The sequence below is a fragment of the Macaca mulatta genome, chromosome 7, assembly GCF_049350105.2.
Source record: "Macaca mulatta isolate MMU2019108-1 chromosome 7, T2T-MMU8v2.0, whole genome shotgun sequence".
In the NCBI taxonomy this organism is placed as follows: domain Eukaryota; kingdom Metazoa; phylum Chordata; class Mammalia; order Primates; family Cercopithecidae; genus Macaca; species Macaca mulatta.
This window is the reverse complement of record NC_133412.1, coordinates 9,582,474-9,598,849: the sequence shown is the minus strand read 5'-3', so window position 1 is coordinate 9,598,849 and position 16,376 is coordinate 9,582,474. Positions and strand designations below refer to the sequence as shown.

At 52.5% G+C, this 16,376-nt stretch overlaps 1 protein-coding gene across 1 annotated transcript in view; it reads right to left on the bottom strand.

The window, feature by feature from the left end:
* Positions 1-11,428: 11,428 nt before the first annotated feature.
* LOC100424230 (uncharacterized) overlaps positions 11,429-16,376 on the bottom strand; it is a 30,210-nt gene continuing 25,262 nt past the window's right edge. Inside the window, exons 5-11 of the mRNA XM_077938788.1 lie at positions 16,148-16,177; positions 15,835-15,885; positions 15,653-15,746; positions 15,454-15,557; positions 13,998-14,056; positions 13,527-13,668; positions 11,429-13,201 (exon numbers count right to left, since the gene is read on the bottom strand). Coding sequence (XP_077794914.1) covers positions 11,429-13,201; positions 13,527-13,668; positions 13,998-14,056; positions 15,454-15,557; positions 15,653-15,746; positions 15,835-15,885; positions 16,148-16,177 — 2,253 coding nt within the window. The remainder of the gene's footprint in view (positions 13,202-13,526; positions 13,669-13,997; positions 14,057-15,453; positions 15,558-15,652; positions 15,747-15,834; positions 15,886-16,147; positions 16,178-16,376) is intronic.

The following is a 16,376-nucleotide window of genomic DNA, read 5'->3' as shown; positions in this document are numbered from 1 at the left end:
CTTAGCAGAATGATTTGTTAAAAGGGTCACATCAGCCCCACACTAGCCCGAAAGGCCTCAAGGACAGGGCAGGGTCTTCGATCCTCATCTCTTAGGGCGGTGAGGAGGAAGCCACAATATACTGGGTACCTGCTTGGTGCTGGACACTTCATCATTTTATCCTCGCAAGAAGCTACCGCCCCAGCTTGCAGTGAAAAGCTGATAGGAGGGAGGTTGCTGGAGCTGGAGTTTGAACACACACTTGAACCCACGCGTACCAAGTACCAAAGCCCGCAGGTCCCTTGACCTGCCCACCTGCCCACAGCTGCGGCGGCAGGGATTTCTGCCCATGTCTGGCCTCTGCTGGGCCCTGAGGTCCTGGCTCCTGGGCCTTGCTGCTCTCTGCATCCCATGGCTCCCCCTAGGAGGAAGTCTTGGAAAGGATGCATTCACCTGTCCAGTCTCTATAATAATTATTATTTTATAAATATACATACATATATATTATTGCTATATATATTCTCTGAGCACCATTCTGAATCTTTGTGTTCCACACACATTTTCTCTACCAATACCTTTCACTCCATTTTTCTGCCCAGAAATCCTGTGTCCATCAAGTATCAGCTCCAATTGTATCTCTCGATGAAGCCTGTCCTGAGCACTCATAGAATTCATTCGTCCTTCCAGTGTACTCAAGACTTACCTCTGTAACAAGCGCATTTGGAATACACTGCTTATTGCTTCACCAAGTCTTATTAGGTGCTTCACTGATAGGCAATTAGGTGTGCACCTGTAATCCTAGCTACTCAGGAGGTTGAGGCAGGAGAATCGTTTGAACCTGGGAGGCAGAGGATGCAGTGAACCAAGATCGCGCCACTGTACTCCAGCCGAAGCGACCAAGCCAGACTGTCAAAAACAAAAACAAAAACCAACAAACAAAAAAACCCTGGGTGTGGTGGCTCATGCCTGTAATCTCAGCAGTTTGGGAGGCCAAGGCGGGCTGATCACCTGAGGTTGGGCGTTCGAGACCAGCCTGACCAACATGGAGAAACCCCATCCCTACTAAAAATACAAAATTAGCCAGGCATGGTGGTGCATGACTGTAATCCCAGCTAGTTGGGAGGCTGAGGCAGGAGAATCGCTTGAACCCAGGAGGCAGAAGTTGCGGTGAGCTGAGTCACACCATTGCACGCCAGCCTGGGCAACAAGAGCCAAACTCGGTCTCAAATAACCAACCAACCGAACGAAAAACAAAACAAAAGAAAAAACACAGTGTAACAAGTTATTATAAAGTCACTGCTCAGGGACCAGCTTGCCCGTCCTGTGCCTCTAGAGGGAAGCTCCCGCCCACTGTTCTTCAGAGTTTTGTATCTTGAGTACAGGAGTCAACAAACTAGGCCTATGCACCACATCTGGCACCCAGCCTTTATTTATTTATTTTTTGAGATGGAGTCTCTCTCTGTCCCCCAGGTTGCAGTGGAGTGGCACGATCTCTGCTCACTGCAACCTCCAGCTCCTGGGTTCAAGCAATTCTCCTGACTCAGCCTCCCGAGTAGCTGGGATTACAGGTGTATGCCACCAGGCCTAGCTAATTTTTGTATTTTTGGTAGAGATGGGCGTTGGCCTCTCAAAGTGCTGGGATTACAGGCATGAGCCATGATGCCTGACCCAGCCTTTTTGAAAATGAAGGTTTTGGCCAGCACGGTGGCTCATGTCTGCAATCCCAGCACCTTAGGAGGCCAAGGCAGGCAGATAACCTGAGGTCAGGAGTTCGAACCCAGCCGGGCCAACAAGGTGAAACCCCGTCTCTACCAAAAATACAAAAATTAGCCAGGAGTGATGGCATGCACATGTAATGCCAGCTACTTGGGAGCCTGAGGCAGGAGAATCACTTGAACCCAGGAGGCAGAGGTCGCAGTGAGCCGAGATCACACGATTGCACTCCATCCAGCCTTGGCAACAAGAGCGAAACTCCATCCCAAAAAAATAAAAAATAAAAAATGATGTCCTTTTTTGTCTCTCAACCCTTTTTTATTTTTTTTATTTTGAGACAGGGTCTCACTGTGTTGCCCAGGTTGGAGTGCAGGAGCCTGATCTTAGCTCACTGCAGCCTCGACCTCCCCAGCTCACATGATCCTCCCCCCTCATCCTTCCAGATAGCTGGGACCACAGGTGGGCACCACCATGCCTGCCTAATTTTGGTATGTTTTGTAGAAATGGGATTATGCCATGTTGCCCAGGCTGATCTTGACTTCAAGGCTCAAGTAATCTCTCTGCCTCCACCTCCCGAAGTGCTGGGATTACAGGCGTGAGCCACCATGCCCAGCCCTGCTTTAAATTAAAGTGTATTTCACTTGATATTAGTACAGCCACTTCGGTGGTTTTTTGCTTGTTATTTAAATGTTGTATCTTTGTATCCTTTTACTTTTAATCTGTTTAAAATGTTTATCTTGTAGATAGCGCATTGATGGATCATATTTTCTTTTTTAATCCTTTCAGCCAGTTGGCTTTTCTTTTTTTGTGAGACAGAGTTTTGCTCGTCACCCAGGCTGGAGTGCAATGGTGCGATCTCAGCTCACTGCAACCTCTGCCTCCTGGGTTCAAGTGATTCCACAGCCTCAGCCTCCTGAGTAGTTGGGATTACAGGCACCTGAAACCATGCCTGGCTAATTTTCGTATTTTTAATAGAGACGGGGGTTTCTTCATGTTGGTCAGGCTGGTCTTGAACTCCTGACCTCAGGTGATCCACCACCTCAGCCTCCCAAAGTGCTGGGGTTACAGGCGTAAGCCACCGCACCCGGCCAAAGTGGTGGATTTTTTTCCTCAGAAAATCTATTCCATTCTTTTTCCAGAAACCACGTTTATACAACTAAAATAAATATTTATACTCTACTTTTTTTGTTCTGAGGTCTTATTGAGTTTTAATAGAATTTCATCTTTACATGTTTAGAAAAATTAGAAAATACAGATAAAACATAACTAAGTAAATAATAACATCTTTTCCTTCTGTTCAAAGTTCATTACTATTAGCCGAGTGCAGTGGCTCACACTTGTAATCCCAGCATTTTGGGAGACAGAGGCGGACGGATCACTTGAGCCTAGGAGTTCGACACCAGCCTGGGCAACATGGCAAACCCCGGTCTCTACAAAAAATACAAAAATTAGCTGGGCGTGGTTGCTTGTGCCTGCAGTCCTAGCTATTGGCAAGGCTGAGGGTGAGAACCACCTGAACCTGGTAAGTCAAGGCTGCAGTGGTGCAGCCTCTGTCCTCCAGGCTGGAGTGCAGTGGTGCAATCTCGGCTCACTGCAATCTCCGCCTCCCAGGTTCAAGCAATCCTCCTGCCTCAGCCTCCCAAGTAGCCGGGATTACAGGCGCTCACCACTACACCAGACTAATTTTTGTATGTTTAGTAGAAAAGCGGCCTCACCATGTTGGCCAGGCTGATCTTGAACTCCTGACCTCAAATAATCCACCTGCCTCGGCCTCCCAAAGTGCTGGGATTACAGGCATGACCACCATGCCCTTTTTCCTTCTTAGAGGCAGGATGTCACTGTCGCCCAGGCTGGAGTGCAGTGGCATGATCTCAGCTCACTGTAGCATTGACCTCCCAGGCTGAGGCGAGTCTCCTGCCTCAGCCTCCCGAGCAGCTGGGATCACAGGTGTGCACCACCACACCTGGCTAATTGTTAATTTTTTTTTGAGATGGGGTCTTGCTATGTTGCCCAGTCTGGCAACATGGGATCCTCCAACTCCTGGCTTTGAGGGATCCTCCCACTTCGGCCTCCCAAAGCCCTGAAAATTACAGACGTGAGCCACCATGCCCAGCCTATATTGTTGCATATTTCTTCAATTGTGTTTTGTGGTCGCTGGAGGTCTGTTCCTTCTTGGATTCCCTGCACAGTGTTCCACAGCTGCTCCACGTAATCTGCCCAAGACTTCTGCTGCATTCAGTTGAGCACACAGGAGGAAACTTCACTCCCCAGCCGACCACACAAAGATCCGTTCTCATCCCCAGGGCAGCTGCTCTCGCCACTCGACCCGCGCCCTGGATGGCTCCAGTTGCTGTGAGCGCGACCACCCGCCGCGTGATTAAGAGCGCTCCGGCCGGGCAGTCTCCCGTGGGAGTGGGGGCGTGGGTGAGTGCGACGGAAATCCCTCCTTCCGGCGCCCGCGCTTGACCCTGGCCTCAGAAGGTGAGCTCCAAGTAGGAAAATGAGCGGGATTGCGGGAAGCGGGAGAGCCCGGAGGACAGCGAAGCGCTCGTCTTCACCATTGGCTGCGCCCGCGGAGCAGCCTCCTTGCGATTGGACGTACGCGGGGGGCGGGTGGGGGGGCGCGGGAGTGTCGCCTTGGTCCGCCGCTAGGGCAGTTAGAGGCGCGGGGATGCGGGCTGAGCCGGCGGCTGCTGGGAGGCTGTGTCCGGACGCCGGCGGGGCCACGCGGCCCGGCTCTGCTTGTCCGGTCGTGGTCTGGGGCACCTGGGCGGCGGGAGGCGGAGGCGGTGCGGGCGCGGGGCTGGCGGGCGGCCGGGCCTGGGAGGCAGGGGTGGGCGCGGCGGCCGCACCGGGGCCTGCGCGGATAGTCCGCGGGGCAGTCTCGGGGCTCTCTCCATCTCTTAAGTGGTGGTGGCTGTGGGTTTTTCTGCAGGCGATCGTTTTGAGTAATTTGTTTCACGCACGCGCCGTGCTGTGGGGTAAATGCTGCTTTCATGTGTCCGTTGAAACGGTGGGTTTCCTGTCGTGTGTGTGTACCTTTTGCATTTGAGGGCAGATGACATTGTGACTTGGCCTCCTGTGACTGTCCATTCTCAAGGTCTGGCCAGCATGGTGCAGAAACCCGGCCCACCCTGCTTACCTTGGAAGGAGACTTTCCCTTCCCCACCTCCCTTCCCCCTCCATCTCTTCCCTGTTTCCCTCTCTCCCCTCACTGCTGTCCCCCAGCTCTTCTCTGCCCTCTTGCTGTTCTCTGTCCCTGTCTCTTTTTTCTGCATTAAACATTTCGGGAGTGTCTTTGTAAATTATTAAAAAGCGTTAGGTCTTAAACATGTGTGTTTACTTGCAGGCCTGAGAACCGGGAGGACGCTGGAGAAAAGCTGCCCTCTGAATGTTTGTTTGGCTGCCCAGGCTCGCCTTGACTCCAAATGGTTGAAAACAGATGCACAGGTGGGGTTTGCCATGTCTTTTTCTTGGGGTGTTTCTGCTTCCATGTTTAAATTTCTCGTGTAAGGCTGGTTTTTTTTAGGGCATGTAGGGGAAGTTAGTTGTATCTTCCTATGTTAGAGGAGCAGGTTTATTCCTCCTATAACTTAAAATGTAGCAGTCTTGGCCGGGGGCGGGGGCTCACGCCTGTAATCCCAGCACTTTGGGAGGCCGAGGCGGGTGGATCACGAGGTGAGGATATGGAGACCATCCTGGCTAACACGGTGAAACCCCGTCTCTACTAAAAATACAAAAAATTAGCTGGGTGTGGTGGCAGGCGCCTGTAGTCCCAGCTACTCGGGAGGCGGAGGCAGGAGAATGACGTGAACATGGGAGGCAGCGGAGCTTGCAGTGAGCCGAGATCTCACCACTGCACTCCAGCCTGGGCGACAGAGCGAGACTCCGTCTAAAAAAAAAAAAAGGTAGCAGTCTTTATGGCTGTTTTTGTAGATTGTGCACAGCTGCCTTTTAATTAGTTTCTTGCGAGTGCACTACACTTGAGATCTATTAGTAGGCAAAATTTTTTTCGTATTTATTATTACTGGCTAAGAAATCTGCCACACTCCTCACCATATCATGATGACTGTTATTTGTTACTGATAGTATTTGAGCTGTTTAGTTAACTGTGGAGGGGAAAATTGGAGAAGTCAGTTGCAGTAATTATGGCCGATAGAAACTCACTCATTTTATGAGGTCTTGTGTTTGTGTTTCTGGAGAGACAAGAAACCAGCCCGCACCAGCCCGGTGGGACTGCAGAGATACAGGGTCCAGCCTCTCCTACTGTTGCAGGGCTGGGGCCTGGGAGCTGCAGATTCTGACCCCACAACTGCCTTAGACATGCCAGATGAGCTGGGGCAAGACACATCCCTCTCTATGAAATGAGCAGTCAGTCCAAATAGATGCACTAAAGAAGGGCTGTGGGATGGACCCAGCTGTAGCCTGGGCTACAGACAGGCTTCCAGGGTACTCAAGCAGCTGGCCTCTGGGGTAGCAGCCCCGGGTGTGAGAGGCAGGACTCAGAATCTAGGCCAAGGAATCCCCTCTGGAGAGCCCGGGCACTCTGCAGGAGGGGCAGCAGGCAGCAGGTGCACCAGGAGCACGTTTCACAAGGTGCCCCATATTGCATCTCCTCAGATAGACAGCGAGTTGGAAAGTGGATGCAGTAGGCAGGGTGGTGGCTGCTCCCCACAGCCAGGAGTCCAGCCCAGCACCACCTGAGTCCACCTCTGTCCTGCTCAATTGGGTAATCCATGTTCTGGGCCCTCTGGGCCCACCCACAGAGGGAGGGCTTTGGGGCGACCAGGTGAGCTGGCCCTTGTGGGAGGATGTAACCGACTCCTGAGCCTGGCGAGCCAGGCAGCCTGGCGCCAGCATCCCCACCCCCACGTCTCCAGCCCCCTCATTCCCTGATCCTCCCATCCGCCCCTTGCCCCAGCAGTTTCCTCTGCTCACGCTCATCTCTTTTCCTGCTCCCAGGCTCGCCTGGTCAGTGTCCTTCACTCTCCTCTGAGTCTCCCTCTTTCCAAGCCACCTCCACTCTACTTGACACATTCTCCCTTAAGACACCAGAGTACACAAGCTCAAGTCCCTGCACCTCACCTTTACTTCCAGCCATGGGAGGGAGATGACATGAAGACACAAACGCCACTCGGCAAGAGATCTGGGGTATGCAGAGGGGCAGATCTGAGGCTGTGGAAGCTCCAGGAGCTCCCTGCAGGAGGCTGCATTTCAGCTGGCTATTGAATGTGGCTCTGAGCTGACACCTCTCCTTGAAGCTCCGGACCAGGAGCCAGCTGCCAGCTGGACCCTCCATTTGGTGCCTCAGAGAAACCTTGCACTCTGTGGGTCTAACTCTGAACCCAGAAAAGCTCCGCATCTCAGCCCTGTCTCTTCTTAGGGAAAGCCTATGACCCAGTTGTGCACCACACCCACATTTGAGTCAGGGGCTCCTGCCCCGCACTGTGAGAGCTCTGGAGAAGCCAGTGCCGAGGGGGAAAGAGCTCTGAATGCCAAACCGTGAGTTTCAACTCCACCTCCAGCTCTGAGAGATGTGGGCAGGGAAGGGCGCTAGTCCAGTGTGCTGTAGAAAGAGCAGTCTGCCACTGTATGGCACATGGATGGCGGGGACAGAGTGCGGGTGGGGAGAACAGAAGGTGGACAGGGCGGGGGAGGCAGGGACATGGCTGTAGCCGTGGAGATGGGAGGACAGACAGGACTTGGTGGCCACTTGAATGAACCAAGGGAGGAGTCTGGAAGAGACACCCAGTTTTGTATCAGATGTGTGGAGCGTGGGATGCTGTTCATTGATCGAGGGAGGAGGAGGAGGAAGAGGTGAGGCATGGGAGGAGGTAACTGAGCTCTGTCATGAATGTCATTTGAGGTTCCCAGGGAGCGCCAGGCCCGCCAGCGCCTTCACTGCTTGGGCCGGCCCTCGAGGTGCCTGTGCTCCCTGGCCCTCTTGGCTCCCATTTTGTAGCTGTCAGCTGCAGTGGGGGACAGCTGCTCAAGGGTCTAGCATGTCTGCGTGTTTACCCAGGGGACTGCTGCATGGCCCATGCCGAGCAGAAGCTGATGGATGACCCTCTGAACAAAACCCGTTACAACAACTTGATCCGCCGGGCCACCAGCTCCTCACAGCTCATCTCCATCGAGACGGAGCTCTCCCTGACCCAGTGCATCAGTTGGTATGTGCAGAGGACACGTGTGGCTCAGGCTCAGGTGAAGGGGCAGCTCATGGCCAAGCCCCAGGCAATCAGTGTCCAGAGGAATGAAATGACTAGAGTTGACTTAGACTCACCAATACATGGCGGGGAGTCTGGAGGAGGGTCTATAAAGTTTATAGGTTTCCAATATTTAATGCGGTCATGGTTTTGTTAAAGAAGAAACGAGGTTGGGAGTGGGATCACCACTGGCTAGGCAGCCAATGGGCCTGCATAGACTCTGCTCCACTGAGTCTCCAGCACGACCATAAGCTTCTCCTCCTCATCCTCCCAGCCCCACCCTACTCTCTCCCTCAGCTTGCTCAGCAGGTGACCTTACCGGCTCCCTACTTGTTGGGGGAAATAAGAACCAGACTGGGGGAACTGATGGGTACAGAGGCCCAGGTATAGGGGCAGGACCCCAGGCAGTGCAGCCCCTACTGAGCCAGGTGGGTGAGGGTCTGGAGAGTGGGCATGGCTGCTGCAGGCATGGAATGGAGGCGCAGATGGCGGCACTCCCAGGGACCACCGTCAGGGTCTCCATATGTGGATGTGTGCAGAGGTGGGTGCTGAGGGAGGGGGTGCAGGGAATTTCTCATCTTCTCTCCACTGCCTCTGAGTTGGAGATGTCAGAGGGAGCCATGGCCCACTGTAAACTAACACAGTGTCCCCACCCGCAGGGTTAGAACCCCTTCCCTGGAAGCGGCTCTGAGGGGAGCAGTCACATGTGGAGAGTGCAGGGCGCTGTGTCCAGCCAGGGGAAGGAGGACATCAAGGGGGTTGACCCTCCTCTGGCCAGGTGGCTGCCTTCTGACACACCAGCCTCTCTCTCTAGCACGGTGGCCCCCACACACCCAGCCTGTCAAACCTACAGCCCTCAAGAAGGCTTTGGCCAAATGAATGAACAGCTCCGTCTCCCAGGAGGAAGCACAGCTGAAGGATGCGGAGGACAGTAGAGTTGTGGATGTTCCGCCCCCTCTCTCCACAGTCGGACCGGAAAGAAGGGGGCTTTCAGCCAGGCTCTCCCAGGCTGGGGTCTGAGTGTCACTGTCCAGCTATTGGCTTCTTGCTTAACAGGTGAGCCCAGCTGCTCCGGTGCACCTGCCACCCTAGTGAGGGTGAACCAGCAGGCGAGTGACATGTGTGATAGTTTGGGGTTACAGGAAAGATTAGGCTGTGAGCTGCTGGGCCAGGAAGGGGTGTTTATTTTTAGAGTTTATCTACTGGCTTGACCAGGGAGGGTTATAGGTACAACCAGTTTAAAGATGGAAATTTTGAGAGAGCAGGCAGGGACTTAGTGCTGGGTAAGGCAAGCAGGCTTCTCAAAGCAGCTCTTTTGGGGTGGCCAGAATCCTGTACCAATGTCGTCAGCACATTCATCAGCTGCTGGGGGAGTGCCGGACAGGGTTAAAGCACAGGAGAACTTTCTGGATGATAGGAATGTTCTATATCTTCAAAGGAGGTGGGATACATGGGTAATGCGTTTGTTGAAATTCATCAAAATGTATACCAGATCTGTGCATTTTACTGAATATAAATTATACCTCAAATTAAAAACATTTTTTTAAAAGAGAGATGGGCCAGACGCAGTGGCTCATGCCTGTAATCCCAGCACTTTGGGAGGCCGAGGCGGGTAGATCACCTGAGTCAGGAGCTCGAGAGCAGCCTGGAAAACATGGTGAAATCCTGTCTCTATTAAAAATACAAAAATTAGCCAGGCATGGTGGCACATGCCTGTAATCCCAGCTGCTCGGGAGGCTGAGGCAGGAGAATTGCTTGAACCCAGTAGGCGGAGGTTACAGTGAGCAGAGATCACGCCACTGTACTGGAGCCTGGGCAACAGAGCGAGACTCCATCTCAAAAGAAAAAAAAAAAAAACAGACAGATGAAGGTTCTCAACTTTCACTAAAGGCAGAGTAGCTTGTTATAGGTTAGCCTGCCCCCAAAAGCAGTTAGAGAAACTGGACAAAAATGTGCCCCCACCACCAAAAACAACTGTTTGAAGGTAATTGGAGACCTCAGTCAGAACTTGAGTGACCAGGCCTAGGAGGTGACCTTGACAGTCTGTAGTGCTTTTCCGACATTTGGTGATTGGTTAACAGTAGAGGGCTAAGAGGTTAAGAAACTGAGTCTGAAGTGGTGGTTAAGAGGCTGGAGAGCCTGGCTGAATGTGTGGCACTCACAGGGCTGAAATGACCTCATGAGAATTTGGGTCCCAGTAAGGAGATGGGACCTTGGTGGGAACCCTGGAAGGGTCACCCTTAGGAGTCCAAATGAATAAAAAATAGACCAGCCCTCACAAAAACTAAAACCTGCTTTGAACCAGCTTAGTTCCAAACTAGGTGAAGGTGATCTGCGCTTACTCCAATTGTGTGCCATAAAGTCAAAGTCAATACTCTCTGGAGGCAGATAAAATTTTACTAGCAACGCCATAAGGCAAGACAAGACTAAATGAGAAAGAACAAGAAAAAAAACAATAGAAACATACAAGAAAAAAACCAATAGAAACATACATGTAAGGAAGATAAGGAAGAAATATTTTTTGTTATTTTTTTTGTTTGTTTTTTTGTTTTTTTGTTTTTTTTTTTGGAGACGGAGTCTCGCTCTATCACCCAGGCTTGAGTGCAGTGGCACGATCTCAGCTCACTGCAACCTCTGCCTCCCAGGTTCGAGCGATTCTCCTGCCTCAGCCTCCCAAGTAGCTGGAATTACAGGCATGCGCCACCATGCCCGGCTAATTTTTGTATTGGCCAGGCTGGTCTGGAACTCTTGACCTCAGGTGGTCCATTCACCTCAGTCTCCCAAATTGCTGGGATTACAGGCATGAACCACTGTGCCTGACCAATATTTTGCCACAATTTAAAATAAATAATTTTTTCCTTTTTTTTCAGGTTTGGGCTCAGACTATATTCTAAACAGTCACATGGCAGCTGACTCTTCTCCAGGCCTTGCTGCCGGGTTTTACATGTTTATTGTTTTTGCCTTCTTGTCATGTGCTCGGTAGATGGCAGCTTCCAGGTGCTCCTAAGGGGCCAGAAAAGAGAGTGAGAAGGCACGGAGGCTGCCAGGTCATCCCCCTCGGGGCCTCACCCTCATCAACTCCCTCAACTGGGTCTCCTGCAACTATTGGGGGGCTACCTTGGCCACCGCTTTGCCCTGAGCTTCCTGCTGCTGCAGCTGGGCACAGCCTCCTTCTCAGAGGCCAGCTGCTGATAGGCAGCCAGATACTGCTGCAGTGGACCCAGGGAATGGTCTCGCTGCTGCTGCAGACTCTGAGCCTCTTGGCTCTTCAGCTCCACCTGCAGGATAGGTGTCAGGGTAGGCAGTGGCTGGCTTCCAGATTCTGGGCCCATAAACAGGGTGGCGAGGGCACAGTGGAGCTCTGTTATCTGCCCAGGCCCCTGGCCCCTTCCTCCAGGCCTAAGTCACTGCCTCCCTTGCCTAGAGGCCCATGCCTCCCTCCCCAGCCTCAAATCTCACACCCTTCTTCCCACCATTGAAGCTGTACGCCACAGACTGGTGGAAAAGCAGAGGGAGCCAACCACCATCTGCTAAGTTGTGGTGAGGTCGCTCTGTATGATCTCCAGGGTTTGCAACCACCTCCGCCTGCTCCCCCAGAGCTTGGCCTTCCGCCCCAGCTCCCCCAGCCTCTCCTCCAGCTCCTGCAGTCTCACCTCCTGCTTCTGCATCTTCTCCTCCTGCTGCCACAGCCTCGTTTCCTGCTCCCGCATCTTCTCCTCCTGCCTCTGCATCTTCTCCTCCTTCTCCCGTATCTTCTCCTCCTGCTCACGTATCTTTTGCTCCTTCTCCCATATCACCTCTTCCTGCTTCCACATCTTCTCCTCCTGCTCCCACATCTTCTTCTCCTGCTCCCGCATCATCTCCTCCTGCCTCCACATCTTCTCCTCCTGCTCCCCTAGCTTCTTCTCTTGCCTCCACATCTTTTCCTCCTGCTCCCACATCTTCTTCTCCTGCTCCCACAGCTTTTCTTCCTGCTCCCGCAGCATATCCTCCTTCTCCCCCAGCTTCTCCTCCTGCTCACACATCTTCTCCTCCTGCTCCCACAGCATATCCTCCTTCTTCCCCAGCTTCTCCTCCTGCTCACACATCTTCTCCTCCTGCTCCCGCATCACCTCATCCTGCTCCCGTATTATCTCCTTCTGCTCCCGTATCTTCTCCTCCTGCCTCCATATCTTCTCCTCCTGTTCCCGCCGCTTCTCCTCATGCTCCCGTATCTTCTCCTCCTGCCTCCATATCTTCTCCTCCTGCTCCCGTAGCTTCTCCTCCTGCCTCCGCATCTTCTCCTCCTGCTCCTGCCTCTTCTTCTCCTGCTCCCGTATAATCTCCTCCTGCTTGTGTATCTTATCCTCCTGCTCCCGTATCTTCTCCTCCTGATTGTGCATATTCTCCTTCTGCTCCTGTATCTTCTCCTCCTGCCTCCACATCTCCTGCTCCCGTATCTTCTCCTCCTGCTCCCGTATCTTCTCTTCCTGCTCCTGTATCTTCTCCTCCTGCTCATGCATCTTCACCTCCTGCCTCCAAATCTTCTCCGCCTGCTCCCACATCTTCTCTTCCTGCTCCCGCCTCTTCTCCTCCTTCTCCTGTGTCTTCTCCTCCTGCTCATGCATCTTCTCCTCCTTCTCCTCCTGCTCCTGCCTCTTCTTCTCTTGCTCCTGCCTCTTCTTCTCCTGCTCCCGTATCTTCTCCTCCTGCTTGTGCATCTTCTCCTCCTGCTCCCTTATCGTCTCCTCCTGCTCATGTATCTTCTCCTCCTGCTCCCTTATCGTCTCCTCCTGCTCATGTATCTTCTCCTCCTGCTCCTGTATCTTCTCCTCCTGATCATGCATCTTCTCCTCCTGCTCCCGTATCTTCTCCTCTTGCCTCCAAATCTTCTCTTCCTGCTCCTGCCTCCTCTTCTCCTGCTCCCGTATCTTCTCCTCCTGCTCATGCATCTTCTCCTGCCTCCACATCTCCTTCTCCTGCTCCTGCCTCTTCTTCTCCTGCTCCCGTATCTTCTCCTCCTGCTCCCGTATCTTCTCCTCCTGCTCCCGTATCTTCTCCTCCTGCCTCCACATCTTCTCCTCCTGCTCCCGCCTCTTCTCTTCCTGCTTCTGTATCTTCTCCTCCTGCTCTTGCCTCTTCTCCTCCTGCTCCCGTATCTTCTCTTCCTGCTCCTGTATCTTCTCTTCCTGCCTCCACATCTTCTCTTCCTGTTGCTGGTACAGGTGGTTCCACAACTGGTTCTCTTCCACCTGGGCTTGGAGCTTCGCGGACACACTCTGCAGCTCCTTACCCAGGTGGTCAGCCTCCTCCTGCAGCTGCTGCTGGAACAGTGAAAGTGTTGGTTTGAACCTCAGAAGGAAACAGACTCATGGGATAGTCATATAAATGTAATCTATCAAACAATGGTTTTCACCCATGATCCTTTAAAATATATATTTTTAAGCCCTAACTCTGAGATTCTGATTCCCCAGGCAGGGCCCCACTTTGTAGATTTTTAGCACACTCTAGAGGATTCTATGGTGGGACCAGAACAAGGGCCCAAATTTTCCAGGTCTTGGCTGGAACCTCCCCATACCCTGCATGATCCCTAGACCATGGTCCCAGCCGGACGGGGATCCCACAACCCCCGGGGCTGTAGCTGCTTGCCTGTGGCAGCAGGAGCTTGGCCTTCTCCAGCTTCCTTTCTAGCTCCTTTACATTGAGCTGGATCTCAGACTTCTCAGATTCTACAAGTCGAAGTTTTTCTTGTAGTTCGGCATTTTTCTCCTTCAGCTCATCGTCGGTTATGCTACAACCAGAGGCAGTAGATAAAGGAATGAACGAAGAACAGAAAGGACCGCTGTGGTGATCAACCCTCTACTTTCACCCCACAACCACAGAACCGTGGCATTGGATGGGACCCCAGGAATTTAAAGCCCCAGGTGGCAGGCCAGAGAGAAGACATGAGTTGCCTGAGGCTACCCCATGAGTCAGTGGCACAGCCAGCACTAGAGCTTCCCTGTGCACACATGAAAACCTGTATGAGCCTCTCGCCATGCTCACCTGTACCCCCACCTCCCAGCACACCCCCCAAGCTAAGAGCCCCAAGACCTCCCATCCCACGATCCCCCATCCTACGTGTTCCTGTACAGTTCCAGACTCAGGACATCCCTCTCCTTTGTTAACTCCTCGATGTACTGCAAATAGAGAAAGGTGAAGTCAGGATAGAGCAGGCAGAGGAGCGGCTGGCCGACCAGGAACAACAGCCACCGTGACCACTCCACACACCACTCCCCACTCCCAGTCACACCTGACATGCTCTCAAGGCACTTCCAAGCCCAGGGTCTCCTTTGGTTTTCTTTTTTGTTTTGTTTTGTTTCTTTCTTTCTTACTTTTTCTTTTTCTTCAGGCAGAGTTTGACTCTTGTTGCCCTGACTGGAGTGCAATGGCGCAATCTCAGCTCACCACAACCTCCGCCTCCCGGGTTCAAGCAATTCTCCTGCCTCAGCCTCCCGATTAGCTGGGATTATAGGCATGTGCCACCACACCCGGCTAACTTTGTATTTTTAGTAGAGATGGGGTTTCTCCATGTCCGTCAGTGTAGTCTTGAACTCCCAACCTCAGGTGATCCGCCAGCCTCGGCCTCCCAAAGTGCTGGCATTACAGGCATGAGCCAGAGCACCTGGCCCTCATTTGTCTTTCAAAGAACTCAGTAAAGGTGGAAGGGACAGGGAAAGAGACGGAATTCACAGCTGGCTAGCAGGGGCCCAGAGACATCAGATGGTATTGCTATTGTTCTTACTGTTACTACTACCACTGTTGGAACCTTTACTGACTGCTTCACCAGGCACTGCGCTAACAATCCCATTTCATCCTCACAACCTCCATAGGAGACGGTTACCATTATTACCTCTATCGTATAGATGAAAAACATGGGGTATTAAGGGTTAAGTGCTTGCCTAAGATCACGTAGAGCTGGGATTTCAACACCCAGGTATATCTGATTCTCTAAGCCCATTCTTTCACTGGGGGGTAGGGGCAAAGATAAGGAGGAGGAAATTAATCATTTGTTGACATTTTGAACGGATGATACATTCGAATCGTCCAAAACTCAGAAAGTACAGAAGGGAAACATCTCCCCCCAACACTGTTCCTCTCTCCTGAGATGTTTATGATCCTTACAAACATGTTTATTGTATATTCCCATAATACACACACACACACACACACACACACAGAGGCTTCCTCTCTCAACACAAATAATAACATACTCAAGCTACTCTTCTGTACCTTTATAGTACAAGTATCCTAACCGCCACTTGGGACTTGGCCAAGGCCACAGTCAAATATGGGCAGGGCGGGCACTTGGCCTGTGAGCTCTATGTCCAGTGCTCACTGCCCACGGCACCCCCCAACTCACCCACAGCAGCCGACTCAGCCCCTGTCAGCCTCTAACCACCACACACAAAAGCAGCAAGAAATGGCCATGCTGTGTTCTGGGCAGCACACTCCATCCTGCAGAAGGGACTTTTAGGCTCACTCCTCCATCTGTGAATCTGGGCTCCCAGGGGACGGGGCAGGGGGTTGGACTCACCCTGTCAGCCTTCTTCTGTGTAGCGACAGCAGAGAGATCCCGCTCTAAATCTCTTACAAAATTCCATGAATCATGCAGGCGGCCGACCAGATGCCTGCACTCTCCTGGAATGAGAGACATTCAGATGCGGCCCAAAAGATTCCCCCTAAAGGCCTGTCAAAGTGCCAGGTTGAAGGATGACCGGGTGCCAGATTCCCACCTTCCAACTGCTGGACAGCACGCTGGCTGTAATAGAGTGCCGTCTGAAGCTCAGTTTTCTCACATGTAAGGATTCGTATGGTATGAACCTGGGCCTTTGGGAGAAAAGACAAGCAAGTGCTGAAAGAGAAGCAAAGAAACCTTCTCCAGAGGACAGGAGGGAACTTCACACCCTCCACTCACCTCTAGCTCCCTCCTTAGGGCTTCCTGATGTTGGTGGCTTGCCTTCTTTTCCTATAGAAAGAGGAAGACAGAGCTCTTACTACGGGGAGGCAGAGATGGCACAGCAAGAGACATGCCCCCAGAAGGGCACCACTGCCCCAGGACAGGCCCACCCATGGGACCAGGTTATCAGGGACCCTGTGTGGACGGGGTGGGATCCGGGGGGTGAGCCTTCTTCCCCAGGCTGGGAGTGGGTGAGACGAGACTGGGGCCTCTATGGCTGAGTGTCCTCCAAACCCAGCCGTCATGTGAGCAAACAAAGAAATCACGTTACTTCTTCCAGCTGGGCTCGGTTCTGTTGTTTCTGTGGGGAGAGTCAAAGGAAGGTGACTGAGGGTGGCCCCTTCAACTCTATTCCCCAGGCCAGGAAGCAGTAGGCAGGGGCCAGGGATGGATTTTAAAGGTAGTTCTCAGACCCAATGGGAACTCGAACTGGTAAACTCTCCTCAACTCCCAAAGTAAAAGGACTTGAGTCTTTGTTGGTTTTTGCCCACAGCCACAGA